This window comes from Pelophylax lessonae (genome assembly GCF_965119305.1).
Source record: "Pelophylax lessonae genome assembly, chromosome: 1".
Taxonomy (NCBI): Eukaryota; Metazoa; Chordata; class Amphibia; order Anura; family Ranidae; genus Pelophylax; species Pelophylax lessonae.
Window position 1 is genome coordinate 740,466,066 of NC_138768.1, and position 17,605 is coordinate 740,483,670.

The window sequence follows — 17,605 nt, forward strand, 5'->3', positions numbered from 1 at the left end:
ACAATGGGTGGGTAAGGTCGGTATCCATTGCTATTCTGCATAAGGTACGGAAAAGTCCCGTGGGATCCATGCCTGGTTCATTTTAATGAACGTGAGCTTGTCCACATTGTCTCTGGACAGGCGGCTGCGCTTGTCTGTTATAACGCCCCCAGCCGTGCTAAATACCCGTTCAGATAATACACTGGCTGCAGGGCACGCCAGCACCTCCAAGGCGTAAAGGGCAAGCTCAAGCCATGTGCCCAATTTGGAGACCCAGAAGTTGAAGGGGGCAGACCCGTCATTCACTACATGTAGGCGTGTGCACACATACTGCTCCACCATGTTGGTAAAATGCTGCCTCCTGCTAAGACGTTCCATCTGAGCTGCTGGTGCTGCTGTTTGTTGTGGCGTGCTGACAAAGCTTTTCCACATTTCGGCCATGCTAACCCTGCCTTCTGAGGTGCTGGCGGTGCCCTGGTTGCGTTGGCGACCTCCTCCTCCTCCTCCTCTGCCTTGTGCTTCCACTGTGGCCCCGCTGTCAGATGGGAATGCCAGCAGCATGGCGTCTACCAGCGTGCGCTTGTACTCGCGCATCTTGCGATCGCGCTCCAGTGAGTGAATTAAGGACGGTACGTTGTCCTTGTAACGGGGATCCAGCAGCGTGGCCACCCAGTAATCAGCACAAGTTAGAATGTGGGCAACTCGGCGGTCGTTGTGGAGACACTGCAGCATGTAATCGCTCATGTGTGCCAGGCTGCCCAGAGGCAACGAAAGGCTGTCCTCTGTGGGAGGTGTATCGTCCGTGTCCTCTGTATCCCCCCAGCCACGCACCAGTGATGGCCATGAGCTGGCCTGGGTGCCACCCTGCTGTGAACATGGTTCCACCTCCTCCTCCAGCTCCTCCTCCTCCTCATCCTCCTCATCCTCCAGAACTGTGCCCCTGCTGGACAATTGCGTCCCTGGCGTTTGCGTGTGCAGGAACCCACCCTCGGAGCCCCTTGCGAATGACTGCCCTGAAAGCCTTGGAAATGTTACCTCTTCATCCTCCTCCTCCTCCTCATCCTGTGCCACATCCTCTTCCATCATCGCCCGAATTGTTTTTTCAAGGAGGCATGGAAGTGGGATAGTTAAGCTGAGAACGGCGTCATTGCCACTGGCCATGTTGGTGGAGTACTCAAAACAGCGCAACAAGGCACACAGGTCTCGCATGGAGGCCCAGTTAAATTAAATAGCGGAATAGAAAATATGATCCCAAAAAAGTGTATGTATATCACACGTACACAACCACACTAGGCCCCAATTACTATTGTTTGTACCCCTAAAAGGCTAGGAGTAGGGGGAGTATGGAACAGGCAGCACCCTCAAACCTTCAGAAGTATGAGATGAACCCCAACAACTTGGAAAGGTGGATCTCTCTCACACGTACCGACACAGACTATCCCGCAATTCAATTGATCCTCAAAGGTTTTTATTGAATAGCGGAATAGGAAATATGATCAAAAAAAGTGTATGTATCTCGCACGTACACAACCACACTAGGCCCCAATTACTATTGTTTGTACCCCTAAAAGGCTAGATGAGGAGTAGGGGGGTATGGAACAGGCAGCACCCTCAAACCTTCAGAAGTATGAGATGAACCCCAACAACTTGGAAAGGTGGATCTCTCTCACACGTACCGACACAGACTATCCCCCAATTTAACTGATCCCCAAAGGTTTTTGATTAAATAGCGGAATAGAAAATATGATCCCAAAAAAGTGTATGTATATCACACGTACACAACCACACTGGGCCCCAATTACTATTGTTTGTACCCCTAAAAGGCTAGATGAGGAGTAGGGGGAGTATGGAACAGGCAGCACCCTCAAACCTTCAGAAGTATGAGATGAACCCCAACAACTTGGAAAGGTGGATCTCTCTCACACGTACCAACACAGACTATCCCCCAATTTAACTGATCCCCAAAGGTTTTTGATTAAATAGCGGAATAGAAAATATGATCCCAAAAAAGTGTATGTATATCACACGTACACAACCACACTAGGCCCCAATTACTATTGTTTGTACCCCTAAAAGGCTAGGAGTAGGGGGAGTATGGAACAGGCAGCACCCTCAAACCTTCAGAAGTATGAGATGAACCCCAACAACTTGGAAAGGTGGATCTCTCTCACACGTACCAACACAGACTATCCCCCAATTTAACTGATCCCCAAAGGTTTTTGATTAAATAGCGGAATAGAAAATATGATCCAAAAAAAGTGTATGTATATCACACGTACACAACCACACTAGGCCCCAATTACTATTGTTTGTACCCCTAAAAGGCTAGGAGTAGGGGGAGTATGGAACAGGCAGCACCCTCAAACCTTCAGAAGTATGAGATGAACCCCAACAACTTGGAAAGGTGGATCTCTCTCACACGTACCAACACAGACTATCCCCCAATTTAACTGATCCCCAAAGGTTTTTGATTAAATAGCGGAATAGAAAATATGATCCCAAAAAAGTGTATGTATATCACACGTACACAACCACACTAGGCCCCAATTACTATTGTTTGTACCCCTAAAAGGCTAGGAGTAGGGGGAGTATGGAACAGGCAGCACCCTCAAACCTTCAGAAGTATGAGATGAACCCCAACAACTTGGAAAGGTGGATCTCTCTCACACGTACCAACACAGACTATCCCCCAATTTAACTGATCCCCAGAGGTTTTTGATTAAATAGCGGAATAGAAAATATGATCCCAAAAAAGTGTATGTATATCACACGTACACAACCACACTAGGCCCCAATTACTATTGTTTGTACCCCTAAAAGGCTAGGAGTAGGGGGAGTATGGAACAGGCAGCACCCTCAAACCTTCAGAAGTATGAGATGAACCTCAACAACTTGGAAAGGTGGATCTCTCTCACACGTACCAACACAGACTATCCCCCAATTTAACTGATCCCCAAAGGTTTTTGATTAAATAGCGGAATAGAAAATATGATCCCAAAAAAGTGTATGTATATCACACGTACACAACCACACTAGGCCCCAATTACTATTGTTTGTACCCCTAAAAGGCTAGGAGTAGGGGGAGTATGGAACAGGCAGCACCCTCAAACCTTCAGAAGTATGAGATGAACCCCAACAACTTGGAAAGGTGGATCTCTCTCACACGTACCAACACAGACTATCCCCCAATTTAACTGATCCCCAAAGGTTTTTGATTAAATAGCGGAATAGAAAATATGATCCCAAAAAAGTGTATGTATATCACACGTACACAACCACACTAGGCCCCAATTACTATTGTTTGTACCCCTAAAAGGCTAGATGAGGAGTAGGGGGGGTATGGAACAGGCAGCACCCTCAAACCTTCAGAAGTATGAGATGAACCCCAACAACTTGGAAAGGTGGATCTCTCTCACACGTACCGACACAGACTATCCCCCAATTTAACTGATCCCCAAAGGTTTTTGATTAAATAGCTGAATAGAAAATATGATCCCAAAAAAGTGTATGTATATCACACGTACACAACCACACTGGGCCCCAATTACTATTGTTTGTACCCCTAAAAGGCTAGATGAGGAGTAGGGGGAGTATGGAACAGGCAGCACCCTCAAACCTTAAGAAGTATGAGATGAACCCCAACAACTTGGAAAGGTGGATCTCTCTCACACGTACCGACACAGACTATCCCGCAATTCAATTGATCCTCAAAGGTTTTTATTGAATAGCGGAGTAGGAAATATGATCAAAAAAAGTGTATGTATCTCGCACGTACACAACCACACTAGGCCCCAATTACTATTGTTTGTACCCCTAAAAGGCTAGATGAGGAGTAGGGGGGGTATGGAACAGGCAGCACCCTCAAACCTTCAGAAGTATGAGATGAACCCCAACAACTTGGAAAGGTGGATCTCTCTCACACGTACCGACACAGACTATCCCCCAATTTAACTGATCCCCAAAGGTTTTTGATTAAATAGCGGAATAGAAAATATGATCCCAAAAAAGTGTATGTATATCACACGTACACAACCACACTGGGCCCCAATTACTATTGTTTGTACCCCTAAAAGGCTAGATGAGGAGTAGGGGGAGTATGGAACAGGCAGCACCCTCAAACCTTCAGAAGTATGAGATGAACCCCAACAACTTGGAAAGGTGGATCTCTCTCACACGTACCAACACAGACTATCCCCCAATTTAACTGATCCCCAAAGGTTTTTGATTAAATAGCGGAATAGAAAATATGATCCCAAAAAAGTGTATGTATATCACACGTACACAACCACACTAGGCCCCAATTACTATTGTTTGTACCCCTAAAAGGCTAGGAGTAGGGGGAGTATGGAACAGGCAGCACCCTCAAACCTTCAGAAGTATGAGATGAACCCCAACAACTTGGAAAGGTGGATCTCTCTCACACGTACCGACACAGACTATCCCGCAATTCAATTGATCCTCAAAGGTTTTTATTGAATAGCGGAGTAGGAAATATGATCAAAAAAAGTGTATGTATCTCGCACGTACACAACCACACTAGGCCCCAATTACTATTGTTTGTACCCCTAAAAGGCTAGATGAGGAGTAGGGGGGGTATGGAACAGGCAGCACCCTCAAACCTTCAGAAGTATGAGATGAACCCCAACAACTTGGAAAGGTGGATCTCTCTCACACGTACCAACACAGACTATCCCCCAATTTAACTGATCCCCAAAGGTTTTTGATTAAATAGCGGAATAGAAAATATGATCCCAAAAAAGTGTATGTATATCACACGTACACAACCACACTAGGCCCCAATTACTATTGTTTGTACCCCTAAAAGGCTAGGAGTAGGGGGAGTATGGAACAGGCAGCACCCTCAAACCTTCAGAAGTATGAGATGAACCCCAACAACTTGGAAAGGTGGATCTCTCTCACACGTACCGACACAGACTATCCCGCAATTCAATTGATCCTCAAAGGTTTTTATTGAATAGCGGAGTAGGAAATATGATCAAAAAAAGTGTATGTATCTCGCACGTACACAACCACACTAGGCCCCAATTACTATTGTTTGTACCCCTAAAAGGCTAGATGAGGAGTAGGGGGGGTATGGAACAGGCAGCACCCTCAAACCTTCAGAAGTATGAGATGAACCCCAACAACTTGGAAAGGTGGATCTCTCTCACACGTACCGACACAGACTATCCCCCAATTTAACTGATCCCCAAAGGTTTTTGATTAAATAGCGGAATAGAAAATATGATCCCAAAAAAGTGTATGTATATCACACGTACACAACCACACTGGGCCCCAATTACTATTGTTTGTACCCCTAAAAGGCTAGATGAGGAGTAGGGGGAGTATGGAACAGGCAGCACCCTCAAACCTTCAGAAGTATGAGATGAACCCCAACAACTTGGAAAGGTGGATCTCTCTCACACGTACCAACACAGACTATCCCCCAATTTAACTGATCCCCAAAGGTTTTTGATTAAATAGCGGAATAGAAAATATGATCCCAAAAAAGTGTATGTATATCACACGTACACAACCACACTAGGCCCCAATTACTATTGTTTGTACCCCTAAAAGGCTAGGAGTAGGGGGAGTATGGAACAGGCAGCACCCTCAAACCTTCAGAAGTATGAGATGAACCCCAACAACTTGGAAAGGTGGATCTCTCTCACACGTACCAACACAGACTATCCCCCAATTTAACTGATCCCCAAAGGTTTTTGATTAAATAGCGGAATAGAAAATATGATCCAAAAAAAGTGTATGTATATCACACGTACACAACCACACTAGGCCCCAATTACTATTGTTTGTACCCCTAAAAGGCTAGGAGTAGGGGGAGTATGGAACAGGCAGCACCCTCAAACCTTCAGAAGTATGAGATGAACCCCAACAACTTGGAAAGGTGGATCTCTCTCACACGTACCAACACAGACTATCCCCCAATTTAACTGATCCCCAAAGGTTTTTGATTAAATAGCGGAATAGAAAATATGATCCCAAAAAAGTGTATGTATATCACACGTACACAACCACACTAGGCCCCAATTACTATTGTTTGTACCCCTAAAAGGCTAGATGAGGAGTAGGGGGAGTATGGAACAGGCAGCACCCTCAAACCTTCAGTATGAGATTGTGTTCACTGTACCCCACAAAGATTGAGTTCACTGCACCCCACAATGATTGTGTTCACTGCACCCCACAAAGATTGTGTTCACTGCACCTCACAAAGATTGTGTTCACTGTACCCCCCAAAGATTGTGTTCACTGCACCCCACAAAGATTCTGTTCACTGTACCCCACAAAGATTGTGTTCACTGCACCCCAAAAAGATTGTGTTCACTGCACCCCAAAAAGGATGTTGTTCACTGCACCCCAAAAAGGATGTTGTTCACTCCACCCCAAAAAGATTGTGTTCACTGCACCCCACAAAGATTGTGTTCACTGCACCCCAAAAAGATTGTGTTCACTGCACCCCAAAAATGATTTTGTTCACTGCACCCCAAAAAGGATTTTGTTCACTGCACCCCAAAAAGGATGTTGTTCACTCCACCCCAAAAAGATTGTGTTCACTGCACCCCAAAAAGATTGTGTTCACTGCACCCCACAAAGGATTTTGTTCACTGCACCCCAAAAAGATTGTGTTCACTGCACCCCAAAAAGGATGTTGTTCACTGCACCCCAAAAAGGATTTTGTTCACTGCACCCCAAAAAGATTGTGTTCACTGCACCCCACAAAGGATTTTGTTCACTGCACCCCACAAAGATTGTGTTCACTGCACACCAAAAAGGATTGTGTTCACTGCACCCCAAAAAGATTTTGTTCACTGCACCCCAAAAAGATTGTGTTCACTGCAGCCCAAAAAGATTGTGTTCACTGCAGCCCAAAAAGATTGTGTTCACTGCAGCCCAAAAAGATTGTGTTCACTGCAGCTCACACACAGAAAAATGGATGTGGATCACTGACACCTGCCTATCTCCAATCCCACACCACACAGCAATATCGATTGTAGTTTGTAGAACACAGTTTCCCTAAAATTCAGCAGACTCTGTCCCTAACAGGATTGAGAAGAGATCGTAGATCAGGATTGAGTGCAGACCCCACCCCCCACACAGCAATATCGATTGTAGTTTGTAGAAGACACTGACCCTATATAATTCAGCAGACTCTATCCCTAAAATGCCTACAACTCGCCCTGCCTAAACACTCCGACCTGTCCCTCAATTCTATCCGGACACAAATGGTTTTTTCCTGCCTATCTTTCCCTAATCAGCAGCCAGCACGTTGATGTGTGCTCTGTCCCTGAATCTAAGCAGCATAATGACGCCGCTGCGGCTGCCTCGAACTTATAAAGACTTGGTCACATGCTTCAGACGGCCAATCACAGCTACTGAGACATTTGCAGGCATGGCTGGGATGGCTTAAGGCACACCAGTTAAACGATTGTTGATTGGCTGTTGAAAGCCCGCCATGAAAAGAGCGCCAAAGCATGCAAAACCCGGAAATAAAACGACCGAACACGGATTTTTACCCGAACATACAGTAAAGTGTCCGTGTCCGTGTTCGGGTACAAAAAATCCAATTATTCGGTACGAACACGAATAATACAGTCCGTGTTCGCTCAACACTATTCACTAGCCCAATCCTCACAGGAGAGTGAGTGATGTTCCAGACACTGACTGAGACTAAAGCCCCATACACAATAATTGGGCGATATCAGGCTGTATTGGCCGGTTCACTAGAAACTGGGTGACATGCAGCCCGTGTGTATGGCAGCCAGTCCAACAGAAGCCGGCTGAACATTTAGCTTCTGTCTGTTGAAGGGGCAGAACCAAAAAAGGTCTGCTGATCGTCATCTGATCAGCGCTTTCAGCCAATGGCTGCGGGTGCTGACCAGTTTGTTCTGACGGGGGACTGTCCTCCTGGTGGGGGGCTGTCCTCCTGTCAGAACACAATAGCTCAGCGGAGAGATTTCTGTACTAACATTGGATTGCCCAGCCTGCTGAGTTGAATGAAAAAAGGCTGATAGTGTGTACCAGGCTTTACTCTCAGGCCTCCTGCACAATTCTTGCCAAGATTACTTAGGGATTCATTCTGTTTCAGAAACCTCCTCACCATTTGAATCAGCTTTTCCCACAATGAAAGGACACAGCTGGTTCAAACTCAACTTAATTTAAGAAAACAGGCTACCTCTTCTGGCTGTAAAATTTTCAACTGCCACATTCTTCTTACTCTTTCTTCTGGACCTTCTGTTGCTGGACCTTTTTTTAAATAATCTTTATTTTCACAATTTGCAAATTACAAACACAACAAGACAAGGTGCAAAACAGAGTGATGAACAAGAAAATGCAGCTTGCATGAAAACATAACAATTGATGCAAAGCAGTCAATAACTGAAAGACATCATCATATAATGGATAACACAGTGGTGTCATTATCCTTTATTCAGTAGAAGAAATACAGTATTTCACAAAAGTGAGTACCCCCCTCACATTTTTGTAAATATTTTATTATATATTTTCATGTGACAACACTGAAGAAAATGACACTTTGCTACAGTGTAAAGTAGTGAGTGTACAACTTGTATAACAGTGTAAATTTGCTGTCCCCTCAAAATTGTCATTTTCTTCAGTGTTGTCACATGAAAATATATAATAAAATATTTACAAAAATGTAAGGGGGGTACTCACTTTTGTGAGATACTGTACATGGACACATGGATTTAATTAGAGGACTTTATTATATTACATATGATATTTGCTTTTAGAGCGACAGTTTCTTACATATTCACTTGAGTTTCATAGTGAATGACGTTTTTGTTAGTTCTCTTTTCTTTTGAGGGGATGAGAGACGCCACACACCACTAAGCTCAACAGGTGTGGGGAATTGTGAACAGTTTCAGTCTTGAGCTCCTCCTAAGCCCTATCCCTGATGCATTTTACCCCGCCCACCGGCTTAATCATCTTCTATTTTAACCTGTAGATTGTTTTCACATTATTTTTTGGCGCTGCACTCTATAAAAGTATATTATTTGAGAGGTTTTGACAGGTACCTGCTCCCACTTCCGGCTGACTTTGCAGTGGCAAATTCATCCAGAAGTTCGGCCCCCCTCCTCCTTCCCCCGCCGCCAGGCCATTCACAAAGCGCAGTGTGCTTCGTGCATGTGCAGTAAGGAACCGGCTGTGAAGCCGCAAGGCTTCTCTCCTGGCTTCCCTTACTTGAGATGGCGGCAGCAGCACCCGAGAGCCGATTGAAAAATCGGCTCGGATGAAGACACCACTGGATTTGTGGACAGGAAAGTGTCCTATTATTAAAAGTCAGCAGCTACAGTATTTGTAGCTGCTGACTTTTAATTTATTTCTGAAGGAGCCTGGAGCTCCTCTTTAAGCACAGGTTTTGCTGTAAGGTAACTATCTTAGATCCAATTTTGAATTTGAAAAATATATCAGGAAAGAAAATAAGTTTGTAGTATTCTTTTATTGAGGTACTTAACAGGAGGGCAGGTGTGTGTTGCAAAGTAGGATTGTCATGGACTTGCAATAGTGTTTGGCATCTTACCTGTTCCTTCATGTCTGCATTAGAGGCCAGACTTCACTTCTGGTTCCTTTTTATCATCTCTCCTCCCTGTTCAGCCCCACCCCAGGCCTTCCAGGAAGTCTATATTAACCAGTGCACGGCAGGTCTGCTTCGCTGTTCAACAGTGTTTGTTAGTTGTTTCCTGTCTGCCGTGTGCTTGATCTACCTTTCTATGTACCAACTTTGGCTTGTCTCTGACTTATCCTGTTTGCCTGTGACCCTGACCTTTGGCCTGTTCCTTGGTTACCCTCGTCTGCCTGTTGTCCCAACCTCGGCTTACCCATCACTATCCCCTGTGTCCTGACTGGCTGCTTCCCCTCTCTTCCTACGGAGCGTGACCTGGGGGACCCCAGGGGCCACAACTTGGGCCCAGCTGCAGCCAAGTCCATCCTCACCACTAGAGGCTCTGGTGAACACCTGCTGGGTCTTAGACTCCGTGCCCTGGGGAATCTTGGGCTCACGTTCCTGTCCATCCGCAGCAGTCAGCTACTGGGTTCACTACCTTGTGGTGCACCCCTGCCTCCTACAGGGTGCAGTCGTCACCTGGCCACAGGTGACCTGACAAGGATTTTCTTAAAATAAATATCCTTTCCTTTTGGTGAATCTGCAGCTTCTTATCATGTCTCTACACTTTGCTTACATGTGCCCAGATACAGGAAGGTGTATTAATCACTAAGGACATTGTTCTCCTACAAAACATCTATTTGCGCTAAGCACCAAGAATCTGGCTTCAAGGTGTTGACTCGGTGGAATCACATGCCTGTAAAGATTCATAAAATGTTTCCCCAATGCCCAGATCTCTGCTGGAGAAGTGGAGAGCAGACTGGTTCCCTTCTTCACATTTTCTGGTCTTGCCGCTTATTACAATCTTATTGGATGGAAGTTCATCAGATAACCCAAAAAGTACGGACCGTGACCCTGCGCTTTTCCTTCTGCACCACCACAGTTTCTCCGGTAAGACTTATAGGCATTCCATTTTGCATCTCTTGATCACTACAGCAAAAAACTGCATCCTTTTTTTTTGGAAACAGCCACAGGCTCCACCCATAGCCTTCTGGTTGAAAAGAGTAGCTGAAATTAATAATATGAAGGACCTGGTGGCCACTGAGAGAGGCCTCTGGGATAAATTCCTCAAAAAGTGGTTCTACTGGCACAAATTTGTATACTCTGATTAAATTGTCACAAATGGAGATTGTACCAATGGGCATCCTGGATATGATGGGGTGGTGGTTTGACTGGACTGGGCTTTTTTTTTTTTTTTTTTTTTTTTTTTTTATCTTTCACTCTCCCTTTCCTAGTCCTATTGTCTTCTTGCTTTTTCATTACCTTTTTGTTGATTTCATTTTTCTTTCACTCTGGTTTTCTCCAGGTAAGAAAAAAAAAATCACGGGGTACAGAGACTCTTTAGTGCCAGGCCTCCCAAAACATTCTTTTCATAACCTGTGTATTGATTATGACTTCACTTGTTTCCAAGTGCTGTGATTTTCTAATCGGTGATATATTTTGATTGGTTGTCATTGGTCTTTGTATTTTCTGTGAGCTGTCCTAAAAAAAGTGTTGAGCAAAAACACACATACCTTACCAGACTCAAAATAAGTAGCCTTAGGAGATAAAAATAATGTGAGCTAAAGGGATTTAGATTGCATGGCAGCCTGGTGCAGAAAAAGAAAGGAGGATTGAAAGAAGAACTCTTCAGTAGTTAGGATGCATTATTTGAATCAGTTGAAATGTTTCATTTTCACCCCTTGACACTGACAGTATGCAGATATGCAGTCTTTGGGCTTTTTTCTGTGGGGCCGCACATTTGCATATCTGTCTGCACAGCTCACTCCCAGCATAGAGAACGGAGTCTCACTGGGAACCCCAGGTCCCGCACTTACGATCGGGACCCAAAAATCTCAGTTCCCGGGCTCCTAATCGCCGTGATAGACTGATTGGCTATCATAGTGATCAGTCACAGTAACGCCCGCCTCTGTATTTCCCTAAGGGCTCTTTCACACGGTCCGCCTCCTTAGGCGGATCCGTGCTGCTCAGCGGGGATCGATCCGCGATCCCCGCTGAGCAGGCGGATGACGGCTCCATCTCCGCTTGCAGTGTGGAGAGGGAGGTGTCACAGCCCCCGCTGCTCTCTATGGGGAATCGGATGAGAGCGGACCGCCTGTCCGCTCTCATCCGATCCCATCCGATCCCCAGGACGGATGGAAAATACGGATTTCACGGACAGGATCGGATGCGGATGGCAGCGGGTGTCAGCGGACATGTCTCCGCTGACATCCGCTGCTCCATAGGGCTGAATGGGGCATCCGATCAGATCCGCCTAAAAAACTGACAGGTGGATCTGATCGGACCGCCTGTGTGAAAGAGCCCTAACTGTAAATAGAAAGGAAAGATACATTGTATCTTTCTCTCTCTATGCAGAGAAAAACAAAAGTACTGTATGTGTAAAAAAATAAAGAAAGAAGGATTTAAAAAAAAAATATTGAAATAAATTAGTATCAGCGTCAGCATCAGTGTGTTTTAGGTAGGATTGAAAAAAAAAAAAGAAGCAAAATATGCACTATTGTTTTTGGGCTTTACTATGGGTATAAACCACAAATAACATACACATTTGTGGAATCACTGCGATTGTTGGGAGCAGGAAAATGTATTTTGGGTTGTTTTTTGGTGGTAGGTTGTGGTAGTAAGTAACAAAGAATATAAAGCTAAATTTGAAAAAAAAAAAACATTTTAATATTTAGGGCCAGTTTTTCTTTAATAAATAAAAAAATCAGGAGATATCCATTACCATTTACCACCAGATTAAAGCCCAATGTGTCCTGAAAAAAGCAAGGTATATGTGATGATATGTATGGTTTTACTAACCCATATCAAAGTTGCAAAATTGTGCTTAGGCATCAAGGTTTGTTTTAGCCTTAGGAGCAAAGGGGCTAGTATTTGACTAGACTGTCCCTCAAAACTTTACTACTACATTTCTAATAATTTAATAATGTTATTCTCAGATTGACAGTGTATATGGTAAATAAGCAGTTGTGGCTCTCTTTTGGTCCATGTTCCTGCATGAAACATATATCTAATAAAGTATTAGAAGACTTCGTAATGTTGCACTGACATGCAGTGGTGTACCAACAGGGGGCGAGGGAGGACACGCACTGGGGGGTGTCAGGCCACCACCGCTTAGAGACCGGCCCGCATCTCCATGTGAAGGCAGCTGCAGTAGCTGCTCCTTCAGTCCGCGCTGGTCGGGGCGGGAAGAAGGTGCGTGCCTGCATTAGCAGCCTTCCTGTGTGCCTGGATAGGAGGAGCGGTGGGGCAGCTGCATATAAAGGAATTGATCTTTCCATAGTCCTCCTGCAGCCGCTGAACGCCTGATTCTCCTCCTCTCCCTTCTGCAGGCATTCAGCGGCTGCAGGAGGACTATGGAAAGATCAATTCCTCTGTATGCAGTTGCCCCACCACTCCCCCTATCAAACTTCTTTTGCTGGCCCCCCCAGTGCTGTCCAGACCCCCCCCCCGTGCTCCCCAGCCCCCCCTCTCCCGTGCTCTTCAGCCCTCCCTCTCCAGCCCCCCCCCAGTGATCTTTAGCCCCCCCCCCATTGTTCTTTAGGCCCCCCCAGTGCTCTGTAGCCCCCCAGTGCTCTCTGGCTCCCGCAGTGCTCTCCACCCGCCTGTGCTCCCTGGCTCCCCCCCCCCCCCTCAGTAATCTCCAGTTCCCCCTCCCCAGTGCTCTCCAGCTCCCCCCAGTGCTCTCCAGTCCCCCCCCCTCCATCCAATGCTCTCCATCCCCCTCCCCCGTGCTCTCCGTCCCCTTTTTTTTTCCTGCCCCCCTCCCAGTGCTCTCCATCCCCCCACCTTGATTCTCTCCAGTCTCCCCCAATGCTCTCCAGTCCCCCCCCCATCCCCTTCAGCTCCTCCTGTGCTCTCTGCCCCCCTTGTGCTCTTCTATCATGTTTGCAGTCTCTGACCATCTCTTGTATGATGTCTGTAGTCTCTGAACATCTCTTGTATCACGTCCGCAGTCTCTGACCATCTCTTGTATCACTTCTGCAGTCTCTGACCATTTCTTGTATCACGTCCGCAGTCTCTGACCATCTACTGTATCATGTCCACAGTCTCTGACAGTCTCTGGTATCATGTTTGTAGTCTCTGATCATCTCTTGTATCATGTTTGTGGTCTCTGACAATCTCCTGTATCATGTTTGCAGTCTCTGACCACCTCCTGTATCATGTCTGCGTTCTTCTGACCATCTCTTGTATCATGTCTGCAGTCTCTGACCATCTCTTGTATCATGTCCGCAGTCTCAGACCATCTCTTGTATCATGTCCGCAGTCTCAGACCATCTCTTGTATCACGTCTGCAGTCTCTGATCATCTCTTGTATCACGTCCATAGTCTCTGACCATCTCTGGTATCATGTCCCCTAGTGTCTTACCATCTATTGTATCGTGTCTGCAGTCCCTGACCATCTCTTTTATCATGTACGCAGTCTCAAACCATCTCTTGTATCATGTCCTCAGTCTCAAACCATCTCCTATATCATGTCTGCAGTCTCTGACCATCTCTTGTATCACGTCTGCAGTCTCTGACAAACTCTTGTATCATGTCTGCAGTCTCTGACTATCTCCTGTATCCTGTCCGCAGTCTCTGACCATCTCCTGTATCATATCTGCAGTCTCTGGCTATCTCCTGTATCATATCTGCAGTCTCTGACCATCTCCTGTAGCATGTCTCTTACTCAAACTTAAACACATTGCTAATAGTATTAGCTATAATAAAATAAGTTGCGCTAAAAATTGAAACATATGATAAAATAGTCCGTATGATTGTCCAATAATGAACGTGAAGTAACTTGTGCAGGTACCGCTTACCGGAAAATGAATATAGAAAGGCCAAATTGTGAAAGATGACTCCAACTGTCCTCAGGGAGTATACCACGGTGGACCTCTCGGTTCCGATGTAGATCTCCTCAGTGGGACGTTATATGAAATAAAAAAAGGCAAACGTCATAGCGTAAAACCAAAAACAAAATTGGAGATAACACCCAAAGTGATGAGGAACACCAAGGTTCCCGTGCTAGAAAGTGTAAATAGTGGATAGATGTGGATGAGATGAATCACAATCACCACCAGACTCAATAGGTACCTCTTACCAGATAGTAATAAATGATAGCCAAAAGGTAAATCAGACACCTCCCCCAGTAGGACTGCCGCTTACCAGAAAGACACTAATGGAGAGCATAGGTAAAAGATCCCAATCATGCAGGCCAGAAGGGGCGACAATAGGTGTGGATACCCTTACCGACTCCGGATAGTATAGTAAGCAGGCAAGACGTTCAAATGAAACACTCCGCTGTGACCTCCGCTAAGGACTCCACCATGGGCTCAGGATGCAGTTGAAAGCATTACAAGAGTATGCTATGTAAAAGCATAAAACCAAAGGGTTCCTTTGGCAATCCAGAGAACGCAGGACCATATTCCTTAATAAAGACAAGCGAACTTGAAGGTGTCCATATAGATAGGGCTAACGCGAGAACCCTCTTCCTCAGAGCCATAGTATTAGCTATCTGTTTATGCCAAAGGTAGGACTGTGAGGGGGAGGCAGAGAGTGCAAAAGGGGGCACTGTGATTAGAGAGACGGGGGGGGGGGGCAGACTGCAAGGGGCACTTTGATGGGGGGCTGTGAAATTTGTGCAATAAATGTTCCTGAAAACATTACAAATTTTTGTGGGTATTTTTATATTTATATTTACAAAGTTTGGGGGGGCGGGGGGGGGGGGGGGGTGACATGTTCTAGTTTTAAATACTAAGGCTTGGCCGTACACGGTTTTGATTTTTGGCCGATACTTGCTGAATGCCCCGAAATGCAAGCTGGGATTGGCCCATTCAATACTACCTGGTTGACAAACTTTGATTGAAAAATTGAGGGAGCTGTCTGGAAAATTGTCCACTGAACAGTATATGCAATCAATTGCAGTCAGCGTTTAGTTATTGAGACAGCTGCAGGGGCTGAATACAATAACCAGCAGGGGAGATTCCTCTATCAAGCTGTTTAGTGTAAATGGAGAGATCTATTTGATTTATTTTGTTCCACCCGTGGGCTAAATGAGAGAAATCTATGCACGTATAGCTAGCTTAAAGTGTTTGTTACTCCAACATTTCATGTTCCTGATGTGCCTTCTGTACCAGAAACTTGTATGAAAAAGTGTCCTTTTCTCTTTGTATTGCTTCCTTTGTGTCCCTGGTGTTCCTGCCAGTCCCTCTGCTTTCCAAGTAATAACTGACCACACCAAGGATCAGAGCACAACATGGTCAGTTCTCTAGCTGTGCTGGGAACTCAGCCTGCTTTCCTCCCCTACAAAGTATTTTACTGGGAAGCTCAGTGTACTGTTGCTTCTCCTCCCCCAGCTCTTATGCAGCTGTAAACAGAGGGAATGTAATGACTTACAAAAAAGGGAAAAAAGGTATCCATAATGTTTTTTTCTTAAAACTATATACAAATGTTTTGCCTTTCATTTCTATTTTAAACTTGGATGGGTTGTTCCAAAAGGTGATAATTTACAATCACTTTATGATTCAACGTCTGTTCAATATATAATAATATATGACAGTTTCAATGTCACCCAAAGCTAATATTTCAGTTTTTGGTGGGCATCAGTGGGTTAAACCTCCTGCAGTTTTCTTATATTTTTCATATACTTCAGGCTGAGACTCTCCTGCTTTGCCCTCTTCCCACAAGTCCATACAAAGATTTTACCCCTTTAAAGCTGGATTTCCCAGTGATCTCATTTTTATACCGTGAATCCATCAGAAGATCCTGGCAACATCATTTACCTTTGTGGCCACAAGAATGGGTCAAAGCTGTGAGCCCCAGTGGGGATAGTTCTTTCTCCACTTATGACTTTAGGCAACGTCTGTGATAATCAGATAATTGCTAATAAATTACGGGGCAATACAAGCACTTTTTTTGGTTGATGGAGCTCATTATTGCTTTGTGAGATTTTCTAACGAGTGTGTCTGATCCTTTACTAACGAGTGTGTCTGATCCTTTACACTCCTATGGAGAGGAGCAAAGGATTAACAGTACTGAAAATGTGTCATCAGGCAAGAATGGTGACCGGTCCCATGTCTATGGCCACCCTAAAACCAGCATGTCATCCAACTTGTCAGAAACAAAATGGATATATCAGTTTTGAGTGGAGCTGTCAACTTTAACAGTGTGCAACAAAAGGGATTAAGATTTTTCTGTGAATACATTATCATTTCCTAAAATATTACAGAGCCCATTAATATATGTTGATTGCAAAGGTTCATCTACCTAAAGAGGTTGCATTACAGTACAATATATATATATATATATATATATATATATATACATTGCACAGCATAAAGCAGTCAGAGCTTGTTGGTTGCCTAAGCTCTCACAACCCATCTGCTTCTAGCCAGTGATGTAAATGTACCAGCTGTTTATAAAGAACCACTCTGTGTTGTGCAGGAGGCTGGTCCCTTTACCTTACATCAGCCTTGTTTCCCAGCATAAGTCACTGTCTCGCCATCCATGCTGCATTGTCTCTAAACCTTCCACATCTCTAGCAATCTAGCATCCAAATGAACTAATCCTCTTACAGGTCAATGATTTTTTTTTTTTCCTGCCTTGCTTAGTTTGAAATTACAATCAGAACCATGATGTGCTACATCTGATATTACCAAGCAGCAAACCAACTGCAAAAAAATACTGGAAACCTCTTTTTTTGATTAAAAGCTGTCAAGAAATTGGTCAGGAGGAAGCCATATCAACGTTGTGCTCAAAAATGAAGGCTCTTCTCTTATTGGTTCTACCTTGGCTAAGCCCTGCCAACTATATAGACAATATGGGCAATCTACATTTCCTGTATTCTGAACTGTGAGTACTCACAGTGAACCTATATGTGTGTCTGTGTGTGATGTCCACATATGTGTCCAAGACCTCCCTGTTGTGATCATTCAAGGTAAATGTGTTTTTTGTGTACATTCAACAACGTTATTTTACAATCGGAACTCTTGTGCTCATTAAAAC

General features: G+C 44.8%; 1 protein-coding gene across 3 annotated transcripts in view; it reads left to right on the forward strand.

Annotated features, from left to right (window-relative positions):
• Positions 1-17,605, forward strand: part of LNX1 (ligand of numb-protein X 1) — a 282,665-nt gene that overhangs the window by 45,677 nt on the left and 219,383 nt on the right. The window contains exon 1 of one of the 3 annotated variants that reach the window (XM_082256710.1): positions 17,060-17,452. The exons of the other annotated variants lie outside the window; for them this stretch is intronic. Coding sequence (XP_082112836.1) covers positions 17,361-17,452 — 92 coding nt within the window. The 5' untranslated portion in view covers positions 17,060-17,360. Of the gene's footprint in view, positions 1-17,059; positions 17,453-17,605 lie in introns of those variants that run through there. 3 annotated transcript variants of the gene reach the window in all.